Source organism: Poeciliopsis prolifica, unplaced genomic scaffold (assembly GCF_027474105.1).
Source record: "Poeciliopsis prolifica strain line A6 unplaced genomic scaffold, Auburn_PproV2 SCAFFOLD053, whole genome shotgun sequence".
Lineage (NCBI taxonomy): Eukaryota > Metazoa > Chordata > Actinopteri > Cyprinodontiformes > Poeciliidae > Poeciliopsis > Poeciliopsis prolifica.
Genome location: NW_026562428.1, coordinates 541,099 through 563,051, shown reverse-complemented (window position 1 = coordinate 563,051; position 21,953 = coordinate 541,099). Strand labels below are relative to the sequence as shown.

At 41.0% G+C, this 21,953-nt stretch overlaps 4 protein-coding genes across 11 annotated transcripts; 3 read left to right on the top strand and 1 right to left on the bottom strand.

Moving 5' to 3' along the window:
- The first annotated feature begins 1,281 nt into the window (after positions 1-1,281).
- Positions 1,282-7,298, top strand: ddx4 (DEAD (Asp-Glu-Ala-Asp) box polypeptide 4). 3 transcript variants are annotated; one of them, XM_055059335.1, is made up of 22 exons: positions 1,282-1,366; positions 2,330-2,362; positions 2,514-2,562; positions 2,681-2,722; positions 2,797-2,847; positions 3,492-3,557; positions 3,793-3,837; positions 3,916-3,942; positions 4,018-4,071; positions 4,143-4,178; positions 4,249-4,284; positions 4,355-4,396; positions 4,476-4,618; positions 4,683-4,835; positions 4,946-5,100; positions 5,183-5,312; positions 5,378-5,544; positions 5,622-5,767; positions 6,320-6,419; positions 6,493-6,763; positions 6,830-6,931; positions 7,014-7,298. In XM_055059335.1, the coding sequence occupies exons 2-22, from the start codon at positions 2,342-2,344 to the stop codon at positions 7,089-7,091; spliced, it is 1,914 nt and encodes a 637-aa protein (XP_054915310.1). In that variant the 5' UTR covers positions 1,282-1,366; positions 2,330-2,341; the 3' UTR covers positions 7,092-7,298. The 3 variants fall into 3 exon arrangements, with proteins under 3 accessions (XP_054915310.1, XP_054915307.1, XP_054915308.1); XM_055059332.1 differs by having other exon boundaries at positions 2,675-2,722; XM_055059333.1 differs by lacking the exon at positions 1,282-1,366 and adding an exon at positions 1,868-1,977 and having other exon boundaries at positions 2,675-2,722.
- A 1,931-nt stretch (positions 7,299-9,229) lies between these two features.
- ccdc14 (coiled-coil domain containing 14) lies at positions 9,230-16,424 on the top strand. Of its 3 annotated transcripts, none has more exons than XM_055059326.1 (13): positions 9,230-9,363; positions 9,482-9,525; positions 9,597-9,672; positions 9,873-9,945; positions 10,345-10,446; positions 10,575-10,679; positions 11,146-11,508; positions 11,588-11,666; positions 11,753-11,817; positions 12,005-12,148; positions 12,436-12,538; positions 13,039-13,504; positions 16,281-16,424. In XM_055059326.1, exons 1-12 carry the CDS (start codon positions 9,340-9,342, stop codon positions 13,487-13,489), a joined length of 1,629 nt encoding a protein of 542 aa, XP_054915301.1. In that variant the 5' UTR covers positions 9,230-9,339; the 3' UTR covers positions 13,490-13,504; positions 16,281-16,424. The 3 variants fall into 3 exon arrangements, 2 of the variants coding, with proteins under 2 accessions (XP_054915301.1, XP_054915299.1); XR_008608101.1 differs by having other exon boundaries at positions 9,231-9,363; positions 13,039-13,540; XM_055059324.1 differs by lacking the exon at positions 16,281-16,424 and having other exon boundaries at positions 9,231-9,363; positions 13,039-13,588.
- Positions 13,651-18,435, bottom strand: ankrd10a (ankyrin repeat domain 10a). The gene is made up of 6 exons (XM_055059331.1): positions 18,143-18,435; positions 16,416-16,568; positions 16,255-16,346; positions 15,722-15,933; positions 15,572-15,625; positions 13,651-15,461 (listed from the first exon to the last, which is right to left on the bottom strand). Exons 1-6 carry the CDS (start codon positions 18,338-18,340, stop codon positions 15,166-15,168), a joined length of 1,005 nt encoding a protein of 334 aa, XP_054915306.1. The 5' UTR covers positions 18,341-18,435; the 3' UTR covers positions 13,651-15,165.
- hsf2bp (heat shock transcription factor 2 binding protein) lies at positions 18,386-21,791 on the top strand. 4 transcript variants are annotated; one of them, XM_055059329.1, is made up of 11 exons: positions 18,386-18,463; positions 18,742-18,888; positions 19,184-19,239; positions 19,322-19,457; positions 19,918-20,021; positions 20,369-20,518; positions 20,689-20,833; positions 20,916-21,033; positions 21,112-21,215; positions 21,296-21,493; positions 21,578-21,791. In XM_055059329.1, the coding sequence occupies exons 3-11, from the start codon at positions 19,192-19,194 to the stop codon at positions 21,589-21,591; spliced, it is 1,017 nt and encodes a 338-aa protein (XP_054915304.1). In that variant the 5' UTR covers positions 18,386-18,463; positions 18,742-18,888; positions 19,184-19,191; the 3' UTR covers positions 21,592-21,791. The 4 variants fall into 4 exon arrangements, with proteins under 4 accessions (XP_054915304.1, XP_054915303.1, XP_054915305.1 ...); XM_055059328.1 differs by lacking the exon at positions 18,386-18,463 and having other exon boundaries at positions 18,857-18,888; positions 19,159-19,239; positions 21,296-21,791; XM_055059330.1 differs by lacking the exon at positions 18,386-18,463 and having other exon boundaries at positions 18,871-18,888; positions 19,184-19,248; positions 21,296-21,791.
- The last annotated feature ends 162 nt before the right edge of the window (positions 21,792-21,953 follow it).

The following is a 21,953-nucleotide window of genomic DNA, read 5'->3' as shown; positions in this document are numbered from 1 at the left end:
ATAATACGCCTTTATTCCCTCTTATGACAAGCTGTTAATTTTACTGTAACTTTACAACATAATGCTGTAGAGGTGTTTTTCTGAAGAAAAACATGGAAAAATAGCATGTCAGCATAATCAGCATATATCACAAAATGAGAGATATAAAGATGACAAAATCAGTCTATAAGAGCATCCATCAAAAGTCTCCATCTTAGTCCCAAAGAGCATTAGTGATAAATGCTGTAATGGAGTGTGTGAGTATGGAGGCCTAAAAGCCTTATGCAGTTTGACCAGTTCTGTTAGACAATATGGGCAAGAACAAACTGTGCATCCACGAACTATTCACAGTGCTTCACTTTTTCCACATTTTATGTTACAGCCTAATTCAAAACTATAAAAAAATGAATCTCTTTACTCAACTTAAATGGAGTCCATCAGCGGTCAATTCACTTGATTGGTATTGATTTGGAAAGGCACACACCTATTATAAGATATATAAGATTCCACAGTTGACAGAACAGGTCAGAAGTCAAACACGAAGCATGGAATCAATGGAGTTTCGAAATATCCATATAATTATATGGATATTTTTAATGGCATGTAAGTAAGAGCAATCATTTGGTCATCTTAATAGCAAAATCACAGACATTTTTCCCTAGAGAGAAAAAATAAAGGGCTATGAGCTTGTGATGTTGTGAAGAAAGTTGGTCAGCTGAGCCTGTTGTAAATGTGCTATATACAGTAAACAGACTCTGACTTGACTTGACTAAACATACCAAGATCCTTTTTGTTACTGTGGGATTGCTAAGAGTAAACAAGTATTGCTTTTAAACAGATTTTCACAGACTGTTAGAAAATAACTATTGGTTATTTACACATTTCCACGCTATGGGATTGACCTTTATCAGTATAATAAATATACTTCAATCCAGTATATTTTATTTGTTGTGAATTTAATTGATCAGTTATATGATGCTGGAACTTAACGTGTTTAAATTAAAACGCTTGATCACATTCGCAAAACTCCACCAGCATGTCCAGAGAAACATTCACATTCAAATGTTTGCAAAGCTACTTTAATTATTTTCACATTTATACTTTTCAATACTATCTGAGATGTAGAAACTCATAATATAATTTCCGCATTTGACAGTTTTTATTTATTCAAGCAATTGAACTAGGCTAATATTACAAGTGAAACGGAATAATTACGAAAACAAAGCTTGTTTAGTGTATTCTCAACACGCTCCAGTAAGGCGGGAAAGAAGCGGACCTGGCAACCATCCGTGTCATCTACCCTAGCTCGTGAGGTCTCCGTCACAAACGTGATTGGAGAGCAGACGGAGACAGTAACAAGAATAGATTTCTACCTGAGAAGCTAAAGGTAATGTTAGCTAGTTTATTATTTTGACTGCTTTATAATCCCCACTTACTATGAGAAAAGATTAGTCATTAAAACAACAAAATAAAATAAGGTTTGAGTCTATTTAATCTTTTAGGTCAAAGTTTACTAATTTTATAAAGAGCTCTGTTGAAAGTGTAGTGTTATTATCACGCCGATATAACTTGAAATGCTAGTCGTTTCTATCCTGTTAATTTGTATAAAAAATTACGTCGTTTCTATATTGTTAATTTTTATGAAAAATTACGTCAAATTTAATATGCTGAACGGGCCATGCTTCAGCGAGTTTTCATGTCTGGGAACATGTGCAACCTGTAACAAATATGGCGGCAGAGCACCAGCGCCAAGCTGCTTTCTTGATGTTTGGAGCAACATGGCGGTCGTGACTTCGCATAAGGACGACACTGACATAATTAGCGGGAGACCGCATTGTAGGCTTCATTTATCAATTATTCATGACCAGCCCGTCGTTAAAACATTAGCGTGGTAGCAGTTAGCACGGTGTTTGCCGGGTTTTCGAAGCATTGACGTTGAAGTTTGCGTTCAAATGATAACGGGCTATTGAAACAGGGTTTTGAACGCCGTCTGGGAAAGTATGGAATTCAATTTTATACATTTTCAATTGCGCTTTCATATGAATTATACCGGTATTAGAAAAACCTAATGAAAAAATATTTATTTTTATTGAGGTGGGCATTTCGTAGTTGTACCTTTCTTTGATGGATGCAAGAGAAAGTTCTAGCTGTAGACATATTTCCATATTGTGGTTTGCCTTCCAACATTTAGTGTAGGTAATTTAGAAAAATGATGGCCCTGCTCCCTAAAAGGGTTAAAGATTTTTAAACCATGATCTTAATAAGTTTCCGGTGATTCATTAAAACCCTGAAGAAATTTTCAAGGCGAGGGAAAAAAATTAAGTTGACATTTTTTTTCTTTTTTAAAAAGATTTCCATAAATATGGACGAGTGGGAAGAAGAGGTGAGCTACTTGACTCATAATTGACCAATAAATTTGTTGCTAATTTTTAACTTTAAAGTTGTGGTGTTTTCCAACTGTCAACATGCGATTTGATTTTTATTTTTTTTTTCTCCAACATGTGATTTAACTTTTTTTTTCTTTTTTTGAACAGGAATCTAAAGCAACTACATTTACAGCAGCCAGCTATTCCTCTAATGATGGTATAGTTTCAAATGCTGGTTTTTCATTAACATTAACATTCTATTGCATCATATTTAGCTAAATGTAGCTAAGTTTAAAAAAAACAACTAATCTTTAAACTGTTTTTCTAAGCGGCAGGAAGAGACTCATGGAAAAGTGATCATAGTGAACTTGGACGAGGTAAGGAAGTGCCTTAAGCACTGTCTGATCTTTCAGTTTAAAGTCACAGAGACTGAGTAGATGTTTTCCTCTAGGTCGAGGAGGCAAAGGGAGAGGCAGAGGAGGATTTTGGAACTCCAGCGCAGGTCCTCATTACTTCAGTTAATGGTTTTCAACAGAAAATTTGGAATAGTGATCCATTAATTTTCAATGCTGGTGAAATCAGTGCAGCATGTGGTAAAAACATTTTCTTGTGTGGATACAAGCCTAAGAGTTAATGAGGTCATATGGTGACAATTTTGAACTACTTTCTCCAGAAAAGAGAATCATTAGATCAAGACTATATATAGTCATCTCTAACACATTCATCTCTAATTCCCAACTTTAGTGCAAAAATTAGTTTTTCATGACAACAATCTTAAGAAATAAAAAAAATGCCAGAATATATCATTTATATGGGCCCAATTATGTATGACTTAACACCATTTATCACAATTGAATATTTCATTCAATTGTGATAATTGAATTTATCACAATTGAATGTTTCATTCAATTGTGATAAATATTGGCAAATTTAGTGCAAAAATAAATGTTCTTTTATGACTGGTGGCCATTTAGATTTTTTTTTCTCAACCAAGACTTTGAAAATATCTGCTCCAAGCAAGCTTCTTGTATCCATATGAAAGGTTTTGCTGCATTTTTAAACGACCTGCTGCAGTATCAGGCATCAGTCAGCATAGAAGTGATTTTTGAACTCTAGTGTTCTAAGCCTTCAGGTTTGTTTCTGCAGACGGAGACGGCAGGGAGTCTAACGAAGACGGGGAAAGACATGGTTTCAGTGGGAGAGGAGGTCGAGGTGAGACTTGCACCAGACTGGACCTTCATTTGTCCACATAAGAAAAAAAAATCTGTTTATGTTTAGCACTAGGTCAAAGTAACCCAGTTACATTAATATTCAATCTAACTCCAGTACAATCAAATAAAGATTCAGCTTTACAAGTATTTTAAGTATATTATTATCCAGCTTTCTACAAGAAAGGTTTTAGACTGACTTTGAGCTTCTCTGTTGACTCTACCTGTCCTATTATCAGGGCGTGGCCGAGGATTCAACAGGACGAACTCAGACAGTTTCTCTGGTAATGTTTGTAAATGTTTATTTTGGTTTTGTTTCCTGGGATTTGATCAGCCTCTAAGTTTTGGTCTCTGATATGCAGAGGATGGTGATGGAGCTCATGAGAATGGTAGGAATGACTTGAAGGTTTTCCTTCAGCTGCCCCAAGATCTCCTGATTGGCTGATTGTTGTTCTGATTGGCAGGGTTCAGAGGGCGAGGAAGAGGAGGTCGGGGAGGAAGAGGAGGATTCAGACAAGGTACCAGTAGATGCACAGCTTTCTGCAGACACAGATGTTGCTGTTGACTAATCACTGCTTTTGTGTTGAAGATGCTGAGCAGGGAGGAAGAGGAGGCTTCGGTGGAGGTTGTTCACTCAGACCTTCATCTTGAGAGGAGTTTTCTGTCAGCATGAGCTCACTGTTTTGTTGTTGCAGGTTACCGTGGAAAAGATGAAGAGGCTTTCAATCCAGGTTTGAGGCTTCAGGATGAGAGAATGAACTTAAATGTGTGAATCTGTAATGGCTGTTCTGTGTGCTGCAGGAGAAGATAAAGGTCCAGTCAAAGACGATCTTGATAGTGACAGTAAGTAATTGTCAAGGCTCTTAGATAAACAGAGCATGTTCTGCCTCCTAGAACCTGGTGTGTCTATTCTGACCCGCAGAACCAAGAGTCACATACGTTCCTCCAACGCTCCCTGAAGACGAAGACTCCATCTTCTCCCACTATAAGAGTGGAATCAACTTTGACAAGTATGACGACATCTTGGTGGACATCAGCGGCACTAACCCCCCCAGGGCCATCATGGTGAGTCCCTCAGCTGTGCGTCTGATGGAGGAATGCAGCCACACTGACTCTGTCCATCCCTCAGACCTTTGATGAGGCGGCACTGTGCGAGTCCCTGAGGAAAAACATCAGTAAGTCTGGCTACGTGAAGCCGACGCCGGTGCAGAAGCATGGCATCCCCATCATCTCTGCAGGCAGAGACCTCATGGCCTGCGCCCAGACTGGCTCTGGGAAGACGGTGAGATCTTAAAGATAGGAATTCTGTAGGAGGATAAAAAAGTTTTACTTTTGGATACGATCCAACCAGTGTGTAAAATCTTAAACTAAGTGTTCCTTCCTGTCCTCCAGGCTGCTTTCCTGCTGCCCATCCTGCAACAGCTCATGACGGATGGCGTGGCGGCCAGTCGCTTCAGTGAGACACAAGAACCCGAAGCGGTCATAGTCGCTCCAACCAGAGAACTCATCAACCAGATCTACCTGGAGGCCAGGAAGTTTGCTCATGGGTAGGTGTGACAGTTAGAAACCAGCCAGCTCGGCTGGCTGGAGGACGAGGCAGGAGCTGAACTCTTCCTCCTGGTGTTCCAGGACGTGTGTCCGTCCCGTTGTGGTCTATGGAGGAGTCAGCACTGGATACCAGATTAGGGAAATCCTGAAAGGCTGTAACGTAGTGTGTGGAACTCCTGGACGTCTGCTGGACATGATTGGGAGAGGAAAGGTGAGGACAGGAACACTTCTACTCCTTTGGGTAAGGCAGAGAGGAACCCCCTGGGTGTGTTCCAGGTGGGACTGAGTAAGGTGCGGTACCTGGTGCTGGACGAGGCCGACCGGATGTTGGACATGGGGTTTGAGCCAGACATGCGGCGCCTGGTTGGCTCCCCTGGGATGCCGTCCAAGGAGAATCGTCAGACTCTGATGTTTAGCGCCACCTACCCCGAAGACATCCAGAGGTTGGTCTGCTGAACATACAGGCTTCCATCTTCACCTTCATGACCCCGCCTCATTCATGGTTCTGCTCCTTAAACAGGATGGCTGCTGACTTCCTAAAGTCAGATTATCTGTTCCTGGCTGTGGGCATTGTGGGTGGAGCCTGCAGCGATGTGGAACAGAAGTTTGTACAAGTCACTAAGTTCTCCAAGAGAGAGCAGCTGCTTGATATCCTCAAAACCACAGGTACACTGGTGGCTGGGAACTCTGTTTACTTTATATCTGTGCAGGACTTTAACTGTTTAGGAAAATGAGACAAAACTTGGCCAGGTTGTCCATTTACATAAATTGGGAAAAAATATCACAAAATCTTTTTTCTCTCTCTCCAAATCTTTAAAATGCTTTTTGCAGTATCTTTTGCTCTTCCCCAGGTCCAACACCTGAATCCAATGTTTAAACCAACTGTTTATTGACTTGAATAAAATGTAAAAATTGATCAGAATTTATCCTCTTTTCACCTTGAAATTAAAAAGTCTTCATGTTGTGGATTTTATAGTGAAGACTGAAGTTCATATTGTTATTTGTTTAAAAAAAAATACAATTAATCCATGAATATTTTTGACTGGAGATATTTAAAAAACAGAATGATTGAAGTTGCTATTTAATTTCTGTGCCCCTGGATGGAGCACATAATGAAGGATTAAACACAATCACTGTTTCAACAGGTGGAGCAGATAATGACATGCTGCTACACTAGTGAGAGGCTGAGGGTTAATGACCTTTGACCTCTGTGTGCAGGAACGGAGCGTACCATGGTGTTTGTGGAGACCAAGAGACAAGCAGACTTCATCGCTGTGTTCCTGTGCCAGGAGAAAGTTCCAACCACCAGCATCCATGGGTACCTCACTCCTCCATCTCCTCCTGTTGATGTTGTGGTGCTGTTGCCCACATTAACGGTGTGTGTCTGGCAGTGACCGAGAGCAGAGGGAACGGGAGCTGGCTCTGACAGATTTCCGCTCTGGGAAGTGTCCTGTTCTGGTGGCCACCTCTGTAGCTGCCCGTGGTCTGGACATTCCAGATGTTCAACATGTGGTGAACTTTGACCTCCCAAAGGACATCGACGAATACGTCCATCGTATTGGGAGGACTGGGCGCTGTGGGAACGTTGGGAGAGCTGTGTCATTCTTTGACCCAGAGGTTGATGGGGGGTTGGCCCGCTCCCTGGTCACAGTTCTGTCTAAGGTGAGACTCTGAGCTCTGATTGGCTCTCAGCTTGTGATAACGGCCTTTGTTTTTCTCTACTGACAGGCGCAGCAGGAAGTGCCGGCTTGGTTAGAGGAGTCTGCATTCAGCAGCCATGGCGCCGGCTTCAACCCCAGAAAAACATTCGGCTCCACGGATTCTAGAAAGGTACTCTACTTCCACTCTGACTCTGAGCCATGTCTGATTTTTTTTGCTCTTCTAACACTTTTACTGTGTTGTGTGTTTGCAGACGGGCTCCTTCCAGGAGAACAGCGGGCCAAGCCAGGCTGCCGCCCAGGTTGCAGCTAATGATGAGGAATGGGAGTGATGCTTCTCCAGATCCCAGACTGTTTATTTGGTTCTTTGGTTCACTTGTTGTTTCAGTGTTTGTTAAATGAATCCTGGGGAACTTGAGCTTGTGAATGTTGTATGTAGAACCCTGGGCTTGCATGCAGTTTTTTTTTTACTTGGTGATATTGTGAAGTTTTGATTTCAATTTTTGATAAATTAAAACTGTGTCAGTCTGCTGATCAAATTTAGTGTTTTTATTTCTGAGCATTGACACTCCTGAAATGAAAAATAAATGGTGAGCAGCCTGAATTTTTTCTATTACTGAAAGTCAAACATGAGGCAAGTTAGAGGTTTTCTCCAGTTGCTGCTCTGCCACAGTCCATTTTCCCATCAATCAATATTCAAAGCAACAGTTCAGTAATGGAGTCAGTCTGGAGATTAAAACTGACTTGATCAACAGAGCTCCAGGTGATGCAGGAACAAAAAAGCAGTAGAGTGGAGCTCATCTTCATGGTCAGCAGCATGGAATGTAAACAACTCCCTGGACAACGCATGTTTAAATAAACTGAAAAATTACTGTAAAGGAAAAATGAAAAAAGCATTTTATTGCACAATACTAAATTGTAAAAAAAAATAAAAATTGTTAGCCCATTTATTCTTTTTGGTGGGTTCATATGTGTAGATCTTTCCAGGGTTGGATAACTGTAATGTTTCCAGGCTATATTCCACCATCTAATGTCCCATCAGTCTGTCAGTCATCAGTATCCTTCCAGATGTGTCAATTCTATAAGACTTTATTAATACCAAAAGGTGACTAAATTCAGCTCATACAAATTTGTTTAGTCAGCAGTCTGTATTTCAGTGATCTGAAGAAGCATCTGAATGAAGAACTGTTAAAACTCTTAGGAAGAGGATGCTGAGAGTTCTCTAATCTTCATATTCTGAAGACTCCACAGTGGTCCCCACTCAGGTATTTGTAGATTCCACAGCTTAAGACCTCAATTAAATAAGTTTTTCTTTTATTTACACTTGGAAGTCTTGAAACTACTATTTAGACAGTAGTTGTAATTCATTTCTGTCTACCTTTGTAGACAGAAATGAATTTGGCAAAGTTCCACCAAAAGATTATAATTTTCAGAATAAATTATTTGGAAAATGGAACATTTCTGAATTTCAATAGTAAAAAAAGTTCTAGTTTTCAAGTTCAGAAATTTCCTAGGTTTTTGCTACAAAACATGGAGATTGTAGTGGCGATTGTTAAACCAAACATCCAATAAAAAGTTCTATGAGGCACTGGGGTCAAGATTCTTGATACAGGCGAAAGAAGTTTAAGCTCCAAACTTGTTGATTGTCTTTTATGCAAGTAATTACAATTATTAAACTTTTCTTAGTTCTCCTGACCTCTCTTGCACCGGCATAGGCCCCAAACCCAAATGCCTGCTGGCTCCTACATTTATAAAATGTAGGGGCATTTATAGAATGTAGGGGCCTGGTAGACTGACCCACCTTACTTCCTGTCTGGCTTACAAATAATTAAAATATGAAAAAAATAAGAAAACGAAACAAAAAATAAAATCAATTATTAATCTTCAAATAAACTCTGTAAATAATGCAAAAAATAGAAGTTAAAGAATAAATTAACAAAATTCAAATGGATAAAGAAATAAAGAATAAATAGCTCCAACACTAATTAATCTCGAAATTTCAGCTTTTGTTTGGTGGAAATTTTCTCTATTTTTCTATCTATAATGACCCTTACATGCTGTTCTTTAAACAGTTGCTTGGTCTCCAGATTATTTCAGAGTCATCGTGTTTGCATTGTATCTCATAAACAGACCCACCCTGACGACCTGGGATAAATAATACAAAAATCCCTTCAAGCTCCTTATGAAAACGAGCACTGCATGTTTACCGGAGGCCGCTGGTTGTGGGCGGAGTCATTGGCAATGATGCGTTTGTGGCACCTAAGAAGCATTCATTATTATTCCGGCATTTTATGAATTATATAGACATTTTTCAATTTGAACTTCGTATTGGTTTTTAAAAGTAGAGCTGAAGAACATCCGACTTTCCGATGTCGGAATTTTATCTTCAATTTATTTTTCCGACTTGGAATTCTAAATTTCCGAGTAGAGATTTAACGCAACATAAAGCCATTGGTCAGTTAGATGTCGTGCTTCTAGCGGAAGTGATTTGTTTGAAAGTTCTTTCCCCTCTCGTTAGCTTAGAGACATCTCCACGTCCAGGTCCATCTGCTGGCTTTAGAGACTGGCTGTGGGGAAACCATGAGTGGAAAAACGCGAGACAAAGTATGACTTCCGGATAGCTGAAGGGGTTTAATCTCTACGTTAGCTATTAATCTGAAACATGGGATAAAGACGGGGTTATATCTGACCTGGGTGTGTTTTTCTCTTTATAACCGCCAAGGTAGTGACATCGGGAAGACTGACAGGAAAGGTTCAAGTGAGCCGGTGAGTTTGAACGTTCAGAATAGATTTTAAACGAATATTTTTTTTATGTTGTCTTTGTTTTGTGTGATCAGAGCGCCTCCTGATAGAGGACCTTCACTCCTACCTCAGCCCAACTACTCTCTGTACTCCACGGACTCAGAGGACCAGGTAAAAATCATACAGAGATTTTAGTCTCCAGGCCCATAACAATGACAATGAGACCAATAAATATTCAGCACTGCCCAGATTTCATTCTATGAGATTCTGCAAAACCCATTCTCTAAGCACCATGAAGCCCTGACCAGGAAGAAAATCATTTATTTGGAATAGCCTCTTGATTGGTTATTAAGTTTTCGTTCTGCCCTCAGGTCTCCACTCTACACAGGGGCCTGGACAAGTGTGCTGCCTTGCTCAATGGCATTCTTATGGAAGATGAAGCAGGTCAGATGGCTTTCCTTCATACCTGGACTCAAAACTGTGACTTTTATCTGAGGTTTGTGAGTTGAATAACTGCTTGGCCTCAGATCTGTGGCGTTTTCTGACGTGTACCAACATGGACTTAAAGGCCGCTCAGACATACTTTTCTTTGCAGAATTGCATTAATTTAGACTCACAAAGCTGCTTTTTCGCCATTCTTCTGCATCATCATTGTCCACATGTTTGTGGACAATGATGATGTTTTCATCAAAGGTTAACAGACAAAGATTCAGCCCCATTTGTAACAATCCGTCTCTTAATTAGATTTCTAACATCTTTTCAGTGAAATCCTTTCCCAGGTTTGTGTTGAAGGATCCTCCTGCAGACTAATGTGAAAAATATATCCAAATTTGTGTGTTCAAGAATCAGCAGATCTTCAGAGAACCCCGAAGAAAGTAACAGGCAAACAAAGATCCTCCAGTTTCCAAGGAAAAAAGCCTGGAAAGAAATTCCCAGCAAAGGCAGGTAGTTTAGAATCCAGAGCTGCAAGTCTCTCCCATCTTCTGCATCTTTTAATAGGTTATTTTCCCTGTACTTATCTGTGTTCTCTCTCTCTATTTCTTTTTCTCTCTCTCTGTGTCTGTGTGTGGAAGCCACTCCTACTCAAATGAGAATTGTAAAGGGTGGCACAGACAAATCAAGAGGATCCGCCTCCCAGACAAAGGCGAGTGAAAAGAAACTGGTCATGAAATCAACTGGTGAGTATTGAAGTTTTTACAGGTTCAGCGTAGCTCATTGAATATGTTGGCTGCAGAATTGTCGAGGTTCAAACATTGTGCACAAGTACATTTATTCCAGTAGTTCAATGTAAAAAAACTGAAACTCCATGTAATTTGAAGATTTACACAGAAGGATGTATTTCAAACATTCTGATTAAAGAAGTAATTAAATTTTAATGGCAGTTCCGGGTTTCTGAATCGTCCATTTTTTTCCTTGATCTAATAAAGTTAATGTAAATATTAATGTTTTATGGTTTTTGGCCAAAAACATAAAGCAAAATGTATTTTTATGAATTTGAGATAAATATCTTATTTACACTGTGATTTTTTTTAACATATAAACTTCTAAAATCAAATTAATTTAAAAAAATATTATTTATTAAACTGTACCGGCACACCTTTGTTTCCTAATACCCCAGTATTTATTTTGCCTCTCCACCCTCAGCTACTCAGAGTTCAGAACGCCGCCAACCAGGAGCCACCCATAACTTCACCCCTCTGGCTCCACACTCCGGAGTGAAGCTTCATCCTCCTCAGAAACCAACCGTGCCTGTTCAGTCTCTGTCTGTGGGTTGTCAGACATCTGCGCACCAGTCCGCCTCCGTCCCTCCTCCACTGCAGTCCACTTCAGCAATGAAGGATCAGAACCATTCCCGCTCTGCGTCTGCAGTGTGTGACGGTAAAGAGGAGTGTGTTCCTCTGGGAGATGCTGATGGTGCAGCTGGCTGCATCCTGAGGGAGAGCTGCTGCAGGGAGGAGATGCTACGCTCTCTGCTGGAAGAAGTCCGGGCTCTGATCGCTGGACAAGGTGCGCAAATGAAAACTCTTAATGCTCCTTTATATATATATATATCTATCAATAGATATATATGCGTATCTGTGTGTAGGGAGTGTAGCAGAGCGGCTGCTTGGCCGTTTGGAGCAGACCGTCTGTGTTTCAGTCAATCAGAATCCTGACCTCTGCAGGTACGCTGTCATTTCCCTTCATGCTCTACTCACCCATGGCTTCAGATGCACCTCTGTCCTGAAATGTGCATTTGTGTGTATTTCAGTGTCAAGAATCGGCATGAGAAGGTGGAGGAACCACAGAAATGCCAGATACTCCTTTCGTCAGAAGGTCAAGTTTTGACAATTGTTCTTTGCTAAACAGCAGCAGATGTTTTTAAAAGATTAAATTAGTGGGAGTTGAATTGCATATTTACTCAACCTCTGTGTCTGATGTTAGCGTTTGACAATTTGAATCATGACACCATATGACCCAACCTAAAGGAAGTTGTCACCGCAGCATCCTGTTCTCCCCACAGAACCAAGCCTCCAACAGGAAGTCATCTCTGCCCAGTCCAGCCTTCAGCAACTCCAGGACGACCTGACAGAACTACGGAAAGCTCTTCAGGACACACAGAGCCGGCTGAGGGACACCGAGGCAGAGAAGGCCCTCATAAAGACAGGTTCAGACAGACTGAGATTGTGTCCATAGCAACTCACTGCAGTGGCAGGAAGAATGTGAGGAGTGTTGAAACGCAGTGAGACAGTGGTGAGGTGTGAGATAAGAGTGAGAGCTGGGAAGTAAAACTTTTCTACTGTTAAATATAAAATATGGAAGAATTTTTTTTATTGCATTGCAAAAAAAATATTTAGTTTAAATCTGGTGGTTTAAAACGTTTTTGTTACTTCCTGAAGTGGTACGGAGGGAACAAGTTGGTTTCTTTTGGTCAAGCAATGTGTGTTTCTGCAGAGTTGGAGGCGGCTAGAAACCGGCTGCTGGAGAGCGAGCGAGAGAAGATTGACCTCGCATCACTCGCTCAGCGAAGACTGAAGGAAATAAAACATCTTAGAAGGTAGGTCTGGGCGTAGTTCTTAAAGAGTCCACCTGGGGGAGTTTTGCTTCACCAAATGTACGTCGATTTGTAATGATATTTCTTTTAAAATCTTAATGTTTCTCTAAGTTACTATGGTTACACTCCACCATTGTAAGCATTTATAGAGAAACTGATTAAAGGCTACTGGGTAACACATCAGAGTAGGACCAAGAAAAAAATTGTTTTCTACAATATATTGATATATTAAGAGTTCAATCTCATAAATACAAATCATTTTAAATAAATCAGAAGTCAATATAAAAGTCAAATTCCATACTTGATTAAATAAAATTTACATACTGATGAAACTGTCTAGATTTTCAGATCTCGACACTAAAGTTAAAATTAAATTATTATTTTGATGTTGCATATGATAGTACTGACTGGCTGTGTCCTCAAAAGCAGAGATAAGAAAGATGTTTGGAATTGGAGCTCTGCTGCTGCTGACATCTGATCTTCCTGCTTCCTGTCTGTTTCAGTCTCCTTCAGAGTCACTATTCATCAAAACCTATGGATGTCCAGAACACATTGTCCATCACCAAGCAGTATTTTGGCCAACATAATCAAGTAGTGGCATCCACTGACCGCATCAAGGAATACCTGATCTCCCTTTACCAGGGGGAGCCCACACACACTGAGAATCTGCGTGTTGCTGCAGAACGAGAAGAAAACTTGAAATGCGACGGATCAAATCAAAGAGAGCAATGTGTGGAGACATTACCTCATCACCAGGACCATCATCACCTCAACCTATCCATCTCTGAGGACGTCCTGCCATGTGAGGTGGAGTCTGTGTGGTCCAACTGGAGCATGAAGTCGGAGTCGACCTTTAACACCAGAGATGAGGCGGCGTTCAGAGATGGCCTGGCAGCTCTGGATGCCAGCATAGCCAATCTGCAGAAAACCATTCAGCTGGATCTGAGGAAGTGACTCGTCGGCCTTCAGGTCTCTACAGCTCAGTGTTTGACCTTTTTAATATGCGTAAGGATTCAAATAAAGTATCTTTCCTCCTTTTTATTCTTAAACCAACCTCTGATCCCAGCTTTACATCAAGGAAAGATATTTATTAATCACAATAAAAACTCAGAATATGTTGCTATGTGTAAAACCGGTTTTATTAGGAAAGAACAGGACAAAATAGAAAACTAGCTCTGAAGAGCTATGTTGCTGGTTTAAGGCAGATGTGGCAACACAGCTGACATGGCTTGTCCTTTAGCACAAGGTTCCCGTTCCGTAAAACATAAATAGGTTTGGATTAAGTCCCTGGAGACAGAATCATAGCGTGGTACAAAATGTTCCCTTTGGTACATCGAGGCCTTCAGTTTAGTTTCAGTGCAGCAGATCCTCTTGGTGATGGACAGAGGGGTCTCATTTGGCCACCCCTCATAGTGCAAAGCAGTAACGGAGTAAATGTGAATACACCACATGAGGTGGCTGGTAGGAACTGTCAGTTTTGCAGGAGCTACCGCAACCAACCTGGCAACTTGCAAGTTGCTCATGTCGATGTTCCATGCTTTCCAAGAGCTCCCAACTCTTCAGATGATTTTCCAAGCATCTTAAATGTATATGTATAAAAAACTAACTACAGAACCAAAGAAAAGTGGAGACAAAGTTCCAATAAAGGGATAAATTACAAAGAAAAGAAGTGAGGGTGACAGAACTAACAGACATCAGGAGGAAGCTGAAGGAATGAAGGCACAAATTATGGACAAGTACAGAGAGAAAAAATTAAATATAATGTAAAAAGTAAAGGAGGACACAGGGAAGAAAGGAGACTGTTTAGACAGTATGATGGAAAATAATGTCTGGAAAACAATATTTTTACATGCTCATTTTCCTTCTCCATACTTGAAGATCTGAAAAATACTGAACTCCCACTTCCATCGTTTTCCAGGCCCAAGAAGAGCATCTACCTGAGTGAAGTTGGTTCCCCCACTTCCTTCAAATGAAGCAAAATTGGCATCAAATCTTTGTGCTTCTTTTATTTAGAAGATATTGTTAAAAATTCAACCGGGCCCCTCCACATTACCCAAATAAACATTGTGGAGGAAAATTTTAGCAGCACAAAGCAGCACAGTTTGACTTCAAATTAGTTTGATATCATAAATATCAGAGGGGCTCGTTGACCTCGTCTGACCACTGAAAACGTAAAAATGATCGCAGCAAAACGAAAAATTTAGCTGCACAAACGTTTGACACCAATTTAGTTTGTTTTGAAGAAGGCTCAACTGGACTCAGGTGAAATGTCTCAGGTCGTGGCTGGGACACGCTGTGTCCATTCCAAACAGCACAGTTAGCAAAGTGGCTTTAAATGTGAAAATCAAGTTTGTTCTGGTACCATTCTGACTGGACCCATAGTATAGGGACATTCTTTGGAGTGTTTCACATCTCTCCACAGACTTATTTGCCAAATTGTCCATTAAAAGTAGACCAAACTGAATCTTAGGATCATTCTTAAGTCTGAAACATTGGGGAAAACAAACAAGAACAATTGAGACTTCAGGACAGTGAAGAAGTTTCAGTTCCTCCTGAACTCTATTCAGCACCAAAGTTCCTGAAGTCTCGCTGCTGTGACTCTGAGCCTAACGGCGTCTCAGCAGATTCATTTATGAGCCGTGGTAGAGGTGGACGGTGCTGGTCAGAGGCTGCCTGCAGCCGCTGTCACTCAGGTCTTCGGCCGTGTCTCCAAAGCCGTGGTAGTGTCCGTAGAGCAGTGAGTCCCCGGAGTCGGCTCCTGTCAGCCACCAATGTTCCGGCCGGTTGGAGCCAGAGCTACCGGTCAGGTGCAGCGAGCCGCACATTTCAGCCGGACTGGGCAGAGAGTGGCGTCGTTGTTCTGAATGTGTGTTCTCAGAGGGAGGGGTGAGCTGATGTACGCCAAGGAACGCTTTGGTGTTTGCATCTGTGTGTGAAGAAAATACAGCAAAAGCAAATCTGTAAGAGTTTAGGTGGAATGTTTTAAAAGAAATCTCCCATCGTTGGCTGCTGGATCTAAACTGGTTCCATTCTCACCTGACTCCATGCTCATAGTCTCCACCTCATCACCAACGCTGCTCTGCACCAACACTGCAACAGTTCCAACACACACTTCTGTCCTGCATGGTTCTTATATTCATGGTTGCCTTTTTTCATTTGGCTCCAATAATTGGTCACATTTCTTACCCTCCGCTCTCCGGGCCTTCTTCATGTGATGGTTCTCCTTTTGGGTCAACTGCCTCTTCCTGCAGTGCTGTTCCTGCCCACAGGGGGCGCAGTCTCGAAGCACACCGAGCTGGACCAGCTGTGTCTGGGCATTGGAAATGATGCAGAAGCAGTCATGAAATCCGTGAGCTTGGGCAAGGTCAGCTGCCGTCTGTCCGCTGGCGTTCCTTAACCTGAACAGGAGAACTCAGAAATTAACGGTAGAATCAACATTTTCCAGCCTCAGTTTCCAAGACTTCTTAATCCTTTACTTTCTTTTAAAATGAGAATCAAGTCTCCAGAGCATAAGCATTTCCATGAAACCCAATCTGTTACTCCAACTGCACATCTCACCACTGTCTTCCTGTCCTTGTCCCCCTTGTTGCTTACATATAAACATTTACAAATATGCCCTGAGTCCTGGTCTTCAGTTTACATTATGTTGGTCTTCAGATTTGGAACCACCCACCTGTTAACCCAAGATCTTCAAGAAACTGTTGACCCCGATTACTCACTGTGGTTCTGCTCCGGCTATCAACAGGACCTGAACACACTCCAAGCTTCCGGAGCGAGCCGCCTTGTGAATGGGAGCCTCACCGACGCAGTCCTGAGAACAGAGGATGTGGCTCAAACGCCTGCTGGTCAAAGGTCAGCCGAACGGGTTCCACAGTCGCACCTGTCTGTTGATGTCAGCGCCGGCCTGAGTGAGCCACACCACACAGTGAGGATGCCCTCCGAACGCAGCGGTGTGAGTCGGCGTCTGGTTGAAGCGGCTAGTCACCGTGTTCACCTCACATCCCATCTGCACCAGGTGCACCACGCACTCCAGCTGGCCAAAACCAACATCAAACAGTGACATGGAGGAATCCTAAAAGTCTGTATTCTGGACAGCACCTCCTGGTTTAAGGTTTTGTCTTAATGTGGGACAAGATAAAGAGGTTTAACCTCTTTATCTTGTCAAAGCAACATTTACAGTGTAAATACACAACAACCCAGAGGTTATGGTTAGGGTCTGACATTCGTCATGTCAATATTCCAGACTTTTCCGGACACCACCTTCCAGTATTTTTTTTTTTTTAAGTGTTTACCATTTAAAATAAACTAAAATACAGATTCTCACTAGCGATCTATGTGTTCTTATAGTGGGAAGAGACCTGAAACAAGGAAGGATGGCAGGTAAAACACAAAGATGTAGAAGAAGTTAGGAAGAAATCAAGGACACAAAGAAGGAAAAAATTAGGGAAGTTAAAGAAAAAAAGATACAAAGCAGTGTTATCCAGATGCACATAAATTTCTTTTCAACTTAAACTTTATGTTTTAGATTTGTTTATTTACTTTATTAATCATTTAAAAATGTTAGTGTGAATAGGTTAGTTATGAATTCTATTAAATCACTACATTTTATACTGTGTGTTATGGGTAAATATAGAATTGTACCTTGATAAAATGATTAGAAAATAATATACATTTTGTGTTTGGACAAATTTTTGGTGCATTTACTTAATAGGGAGAGATGAAGGTCATGACGAAGAAAAGACAAAGAAGAATTCTACATTTAGAAAACTCAATAAGGAATAAGTCTGGAAATAGTTAAAATTGAGAAAGCATTAAAAAGTATTTTTTATAATACTATTTTGTAAAAATAAACTAAATTAAAATTCTTGTAATTAAACTTTTCTCACGGAATTTGTTACAAGCCAGTTTTTCGTTTTTTTTTTTAACTTTAAATCCTCACATTTCATAGTTTTTTTTGTATGTTTGCTTGTTTTCAACCATGTTCATAGCGTAAGTCTTTTGCTGTTGAAAGCAGGTATGCCAAATTATTAAAATTAAAGTGTGTTGTTAGTTAGGAAGGAGTATGTAAGATATATTATTTAGGAAGAATAGTAATTGTGAAAAGGTCGTCATGTTTGTGTTTTTAATGTTTAGTTTATTGCCAAAAAAAGTTTAGAAATTGACAATTTCAAAAATGCAAAGAGAGCTCAATTGTGGTGATTATGTCTGATGTCGTAAATTGAATTATTAAATAAAAGTACTTTTTAAATCAGATTCTTATTTATTAAATTGTATTTGTATATAAACACAGCATTTCCGGTTTTCGGCTTCGCGCCAAAGCAGTGATTGGCTCAGCAGGGACCACTGAGGGCGCCGCGTTGGTTAGGCTTTTGTTTTTTCTTTCACATAACAAAACTTTATTGAGAAGCAACCAACACATTAGACGCTCAATAAAACAAACACGTTTAAGTTTATACAAACGGCTTATGTTGCTGTTCCCGCTCAGGTTAAACACACAGTTACAGACGATGTGGCTGAAATTAAACTAAATATTTCTAATGCTAAGAGGCATTCTTTTTATTTTCTCTAATGTAGAAAAAAAAAAACTTCCGCAAATCAAAACCCTACCTGTCCATAGTGAGCAGCCCAGTGAATGGGAGTCCATCCATAGCAGGAGTCCTCAGCGGTCAGATGAGCCTGGTTTGACAGCTGCTCCAACAATGACATCAAAGCCATAAGATCTCCATCCCGGCACGCACGGTGGATGGGAAACTGCTTAAAAAAGCTCTCATCGCGAGACAACTCGGCTCCCACTCCCACCGACATAAGACAATTGTTCACGCCGCGTGGATTACAGCGTTTCTCTGGGTCACTTGTGGTCTCAGCGGAGAGTTTGAAACACAAAAGAAAAGGGGGATAATGCTGCTTTCAATTGGAGCCGGAAACTCGGTATTTCCAACACCTGAAGTAAAATCAAAATGAATCCTATTAAAAGAGGACGATGCCTAATTTATGGATTTGAACAGTTTCCTAGCCACCAGTTTAAACATTTTCAATAAAAAGTCTTGCATATTTAACAAAGTTTTTTCATTTGTAATATTTTAAAAAGTACAATAATTTTGACCATTGCTGCAACTGACGGCGAGCAATCTACACAACTTTCGAAAGCATATTTGTAATGAACAGAAAAGAAACGCTGCAACTTAAATCTACTTTGTACGTCGCAGATGAAAAGGACGGACATTATCTCAATTCAAAAAGCTTCCATATCCGAGACACACTGAACGCTACATAAGCCTCTCTGAACGTGCGGAGAATCCAAAGACCCGGACTGGAGCTTTGTGGCGGTACTTGGCCTGGCTTGGACAACACTGGTAAGTAATCGATTAGGGACGTCACTGAGGTGTCAGCCGCACTTTCTTTCACATGTAGGCAAATATTATTATTGACATTATATGATTATCTTTGAAATAATGAGTGGTGTCGGGCATATTAACTCAATTGCTTTCTCTGTTTTCTCACTTCAATATTTCTTACTATCCGGTTAACAAAACTGTTAGCTAGCTAACCTGAATGTTACTGTTACATATATTTAGACTGATTTGATTATTGTATGGTAAAAAATAAATAAATTAACAACATAGGAAAATTTTGTCTTCTAATTATCAGAGCTAAAGATGTCTTTATATGGCGGGAAATCCGTGGATCACAATCACAAGGCTAAGGTAAACTAGGTAAACCAATCGGTTGTATTTTTATGCTTTAGTGTTGCCTTTACTGAACATTTCTTTCCTTTTTTTCCTACAGGATGCGTTTGTGAGAGTGCGGAGGCGGGATTTAGAGAAATTAACGACGGAAGTCATGCAGCTGAGGGAGTTCCTGCCCCGAGTCCTGAATGGTGATCTGACTGAAATGCTTCACAAAGCCCGGAGAGCAGAGACAAGTATGCTACCATAGCCAAAGACCCAACACACTTTATGATGCTTCAAGAAAAACTTTTGGAAAAAAGAGAGATTAGGGAAAAGCTCAGGCGGTGTTACCCTGTTTTGTTATTTCACAATATTTGAGTTAATTTATGGCAATAAGACCAAAACCAATCAGGCCTTCTGTTCATATCTGGTCCCCTTCCCAGATATGAATGGGGTTTGGTGAGAAGTGAGTATCCACATTCAAACTCATCTGTGTACCAACAAGAGCTGAAATGCCGCTGAGAGAGGAAGAAGCAATAGAAGTAGCATAAATCAGGGAAAAAGATTTTTCAAGAAATGCTCTGTGTTTTGACGCTGCTTATTCAAAGTTGCGTAAGCTTGTCACATCAGAGCACTACATATGGAAAGAAACAGTTTGTTTTCTTAGGCCTGTGTCATATTAGAGGAAGTCAGTAAATGTGGCTTTGTGTTTAGAGAAGGAACACCTGGAGCAGGAACAGAATCAGCTGAGACAGGACTGCTCACATCTTCAGTCCCGGCTGGAGGCAGCACATTCTGAATGTCAGAAAGAAAGAGAGGTGAGAGCAGGAAAGGGTCAGGCCCGGGGCAGCGAGGGGGTGGGGATGAATTCATGTGAAGGAAAGTGACAGAGAGAAGAAAAATAATCAAATGTATCTCATTTATGATTGTCCTGGATTTAGCTCCATTCATCTCCATATCAACTTAATTGCTAAATAAAACCTCCTGCGCCCCCAGCTGGACTGGTGACAAACTGCATTTAGCTTTATTTCAGTAGTACTTTATTGTTCCACCTTTGTGAAACATGAAGCAAAATCAAAATGTGGAACATTTTAAAGACAAGACAGTAGCATCCATGCTTTTAGTTCCCTGTGTATATTTTGTGTGTGTGTGTGTTTGTGTGTAGGAGAAGTTACTGTTGCGTGAGCAGCTGTGGCAGAGCGGAGTGGAGCTGCAGCAGCAGGCCGACTTCTGTTCCACCCTGGGATCCTCAGCCTGCAGCCTCCTATGGAGCGGCTCGTCCATGGAGGAGACGGTGACAACGTGGCTGGCTGATGTGAGTCCGTGTGCTGTCATCCCCATGACACCCAGCGCTGATTGATGTCTTTATCTCATAACACACTGCACATTCAGATTCAGCTAAAATATCATACTTTACTTCAGATGTCAGATTTTGCAGTCTAATGTTTCCGTTTCGATATTTTCTGTGTTTCTTCCATGGCGAAGGGAAAGCTCCCCTCCTTCCTGACTGTTGCTGCTCAGACCCTGGAGAGTTTTGTTAAGTCCATGGATGACGAGATAAAAACTCAACCCGGGGACCACAACTCTCAAGCGCATCAGTTTGTGTTGGCTCTGGTCGGGACAATCACAAGTGAGTCCAATATGCTGGAATATATATACTATATGTTTAGTTTGACTGAATGTTAAACAGCTACTGTTTTTCCTCCTATTAGATATAGCAGCAGTAACATCAGGGCGGGACTTCCTGTCCAGCTCAGGACATGTCCTGCTGGACACGTTAATGAAGCTGCTGCAGCTGATGAGGCCTGCCATCTTCCCCAAACTCAAAGTGTAGGTACCCAACTTTAGCTGTTATCAGAACCACTTTAAGTACGACACTCCTGGACTCGAGCTGGTGTTTTGCTGCAGGTTGATGCTGATGGCTTTGTATAATGTGAGCATCAGCATTAAAGGATTGAAGTTCATCATTGAGAATAAAGATCTCATTCCACTCATCTTGATGCTATTGGACGGTAGGATTGATAAATATGACATTCTGTAGTAATGAACTGCTGTACATTAGAATCCTGCCCTCTGATTGGCCCCTTGCCAGATGAGCACTGGGAGGTGTGTCTCCACTGCCTGCGGCTCCTCCAGTCCTTGCTGCTGGAGGAGGATGTTGTGCTGCTTCTCGGCTCCTCGTTGCTGGATCCGGAGCTCCAGGCTCGGGTTGGCCGGCTCACCTCCAGCCTGCAGCCCACCCTAAAGGCCACATCTCAGCAAACCCTGGAGGACCTGCAGGCCCTCCGAGGTATACAACCCTGCTGTAAAGATGGAAATCTGTTAAACATTTGGCTCTTCTCCATGTGTTTACAAAGCTGTGTGTGTTTTCTAGGTCTGGTTAGATAAACCCAGAAGTGTGAACTCTGGATTCTGCATCTTCAGTTTGCTTGTCGTCACCCATTGCGGTCTTTCAGTTAGATTTGAGCTGACCTGAAGTGGTCTGAATTGATTGATTTTTTTTACTTCTATTGCTACAGTTAAACTGTTCTTCATTCATATTCATGGTATGTTGAATTGATTTATTAACCATAAAGATGATGATTACACTCCTCATATAATTGTGTTTCTGTTGGTGTTCTGTTGTTCAGATACACATCCCAGTACTCATCCATCCATAATACACCTACTAATATTTGCACCAATACAACATGAAAAAGTTTTTATCCTGGATTAATTTCAAATGGTTATTCTTTGGAGTTTTGAATATT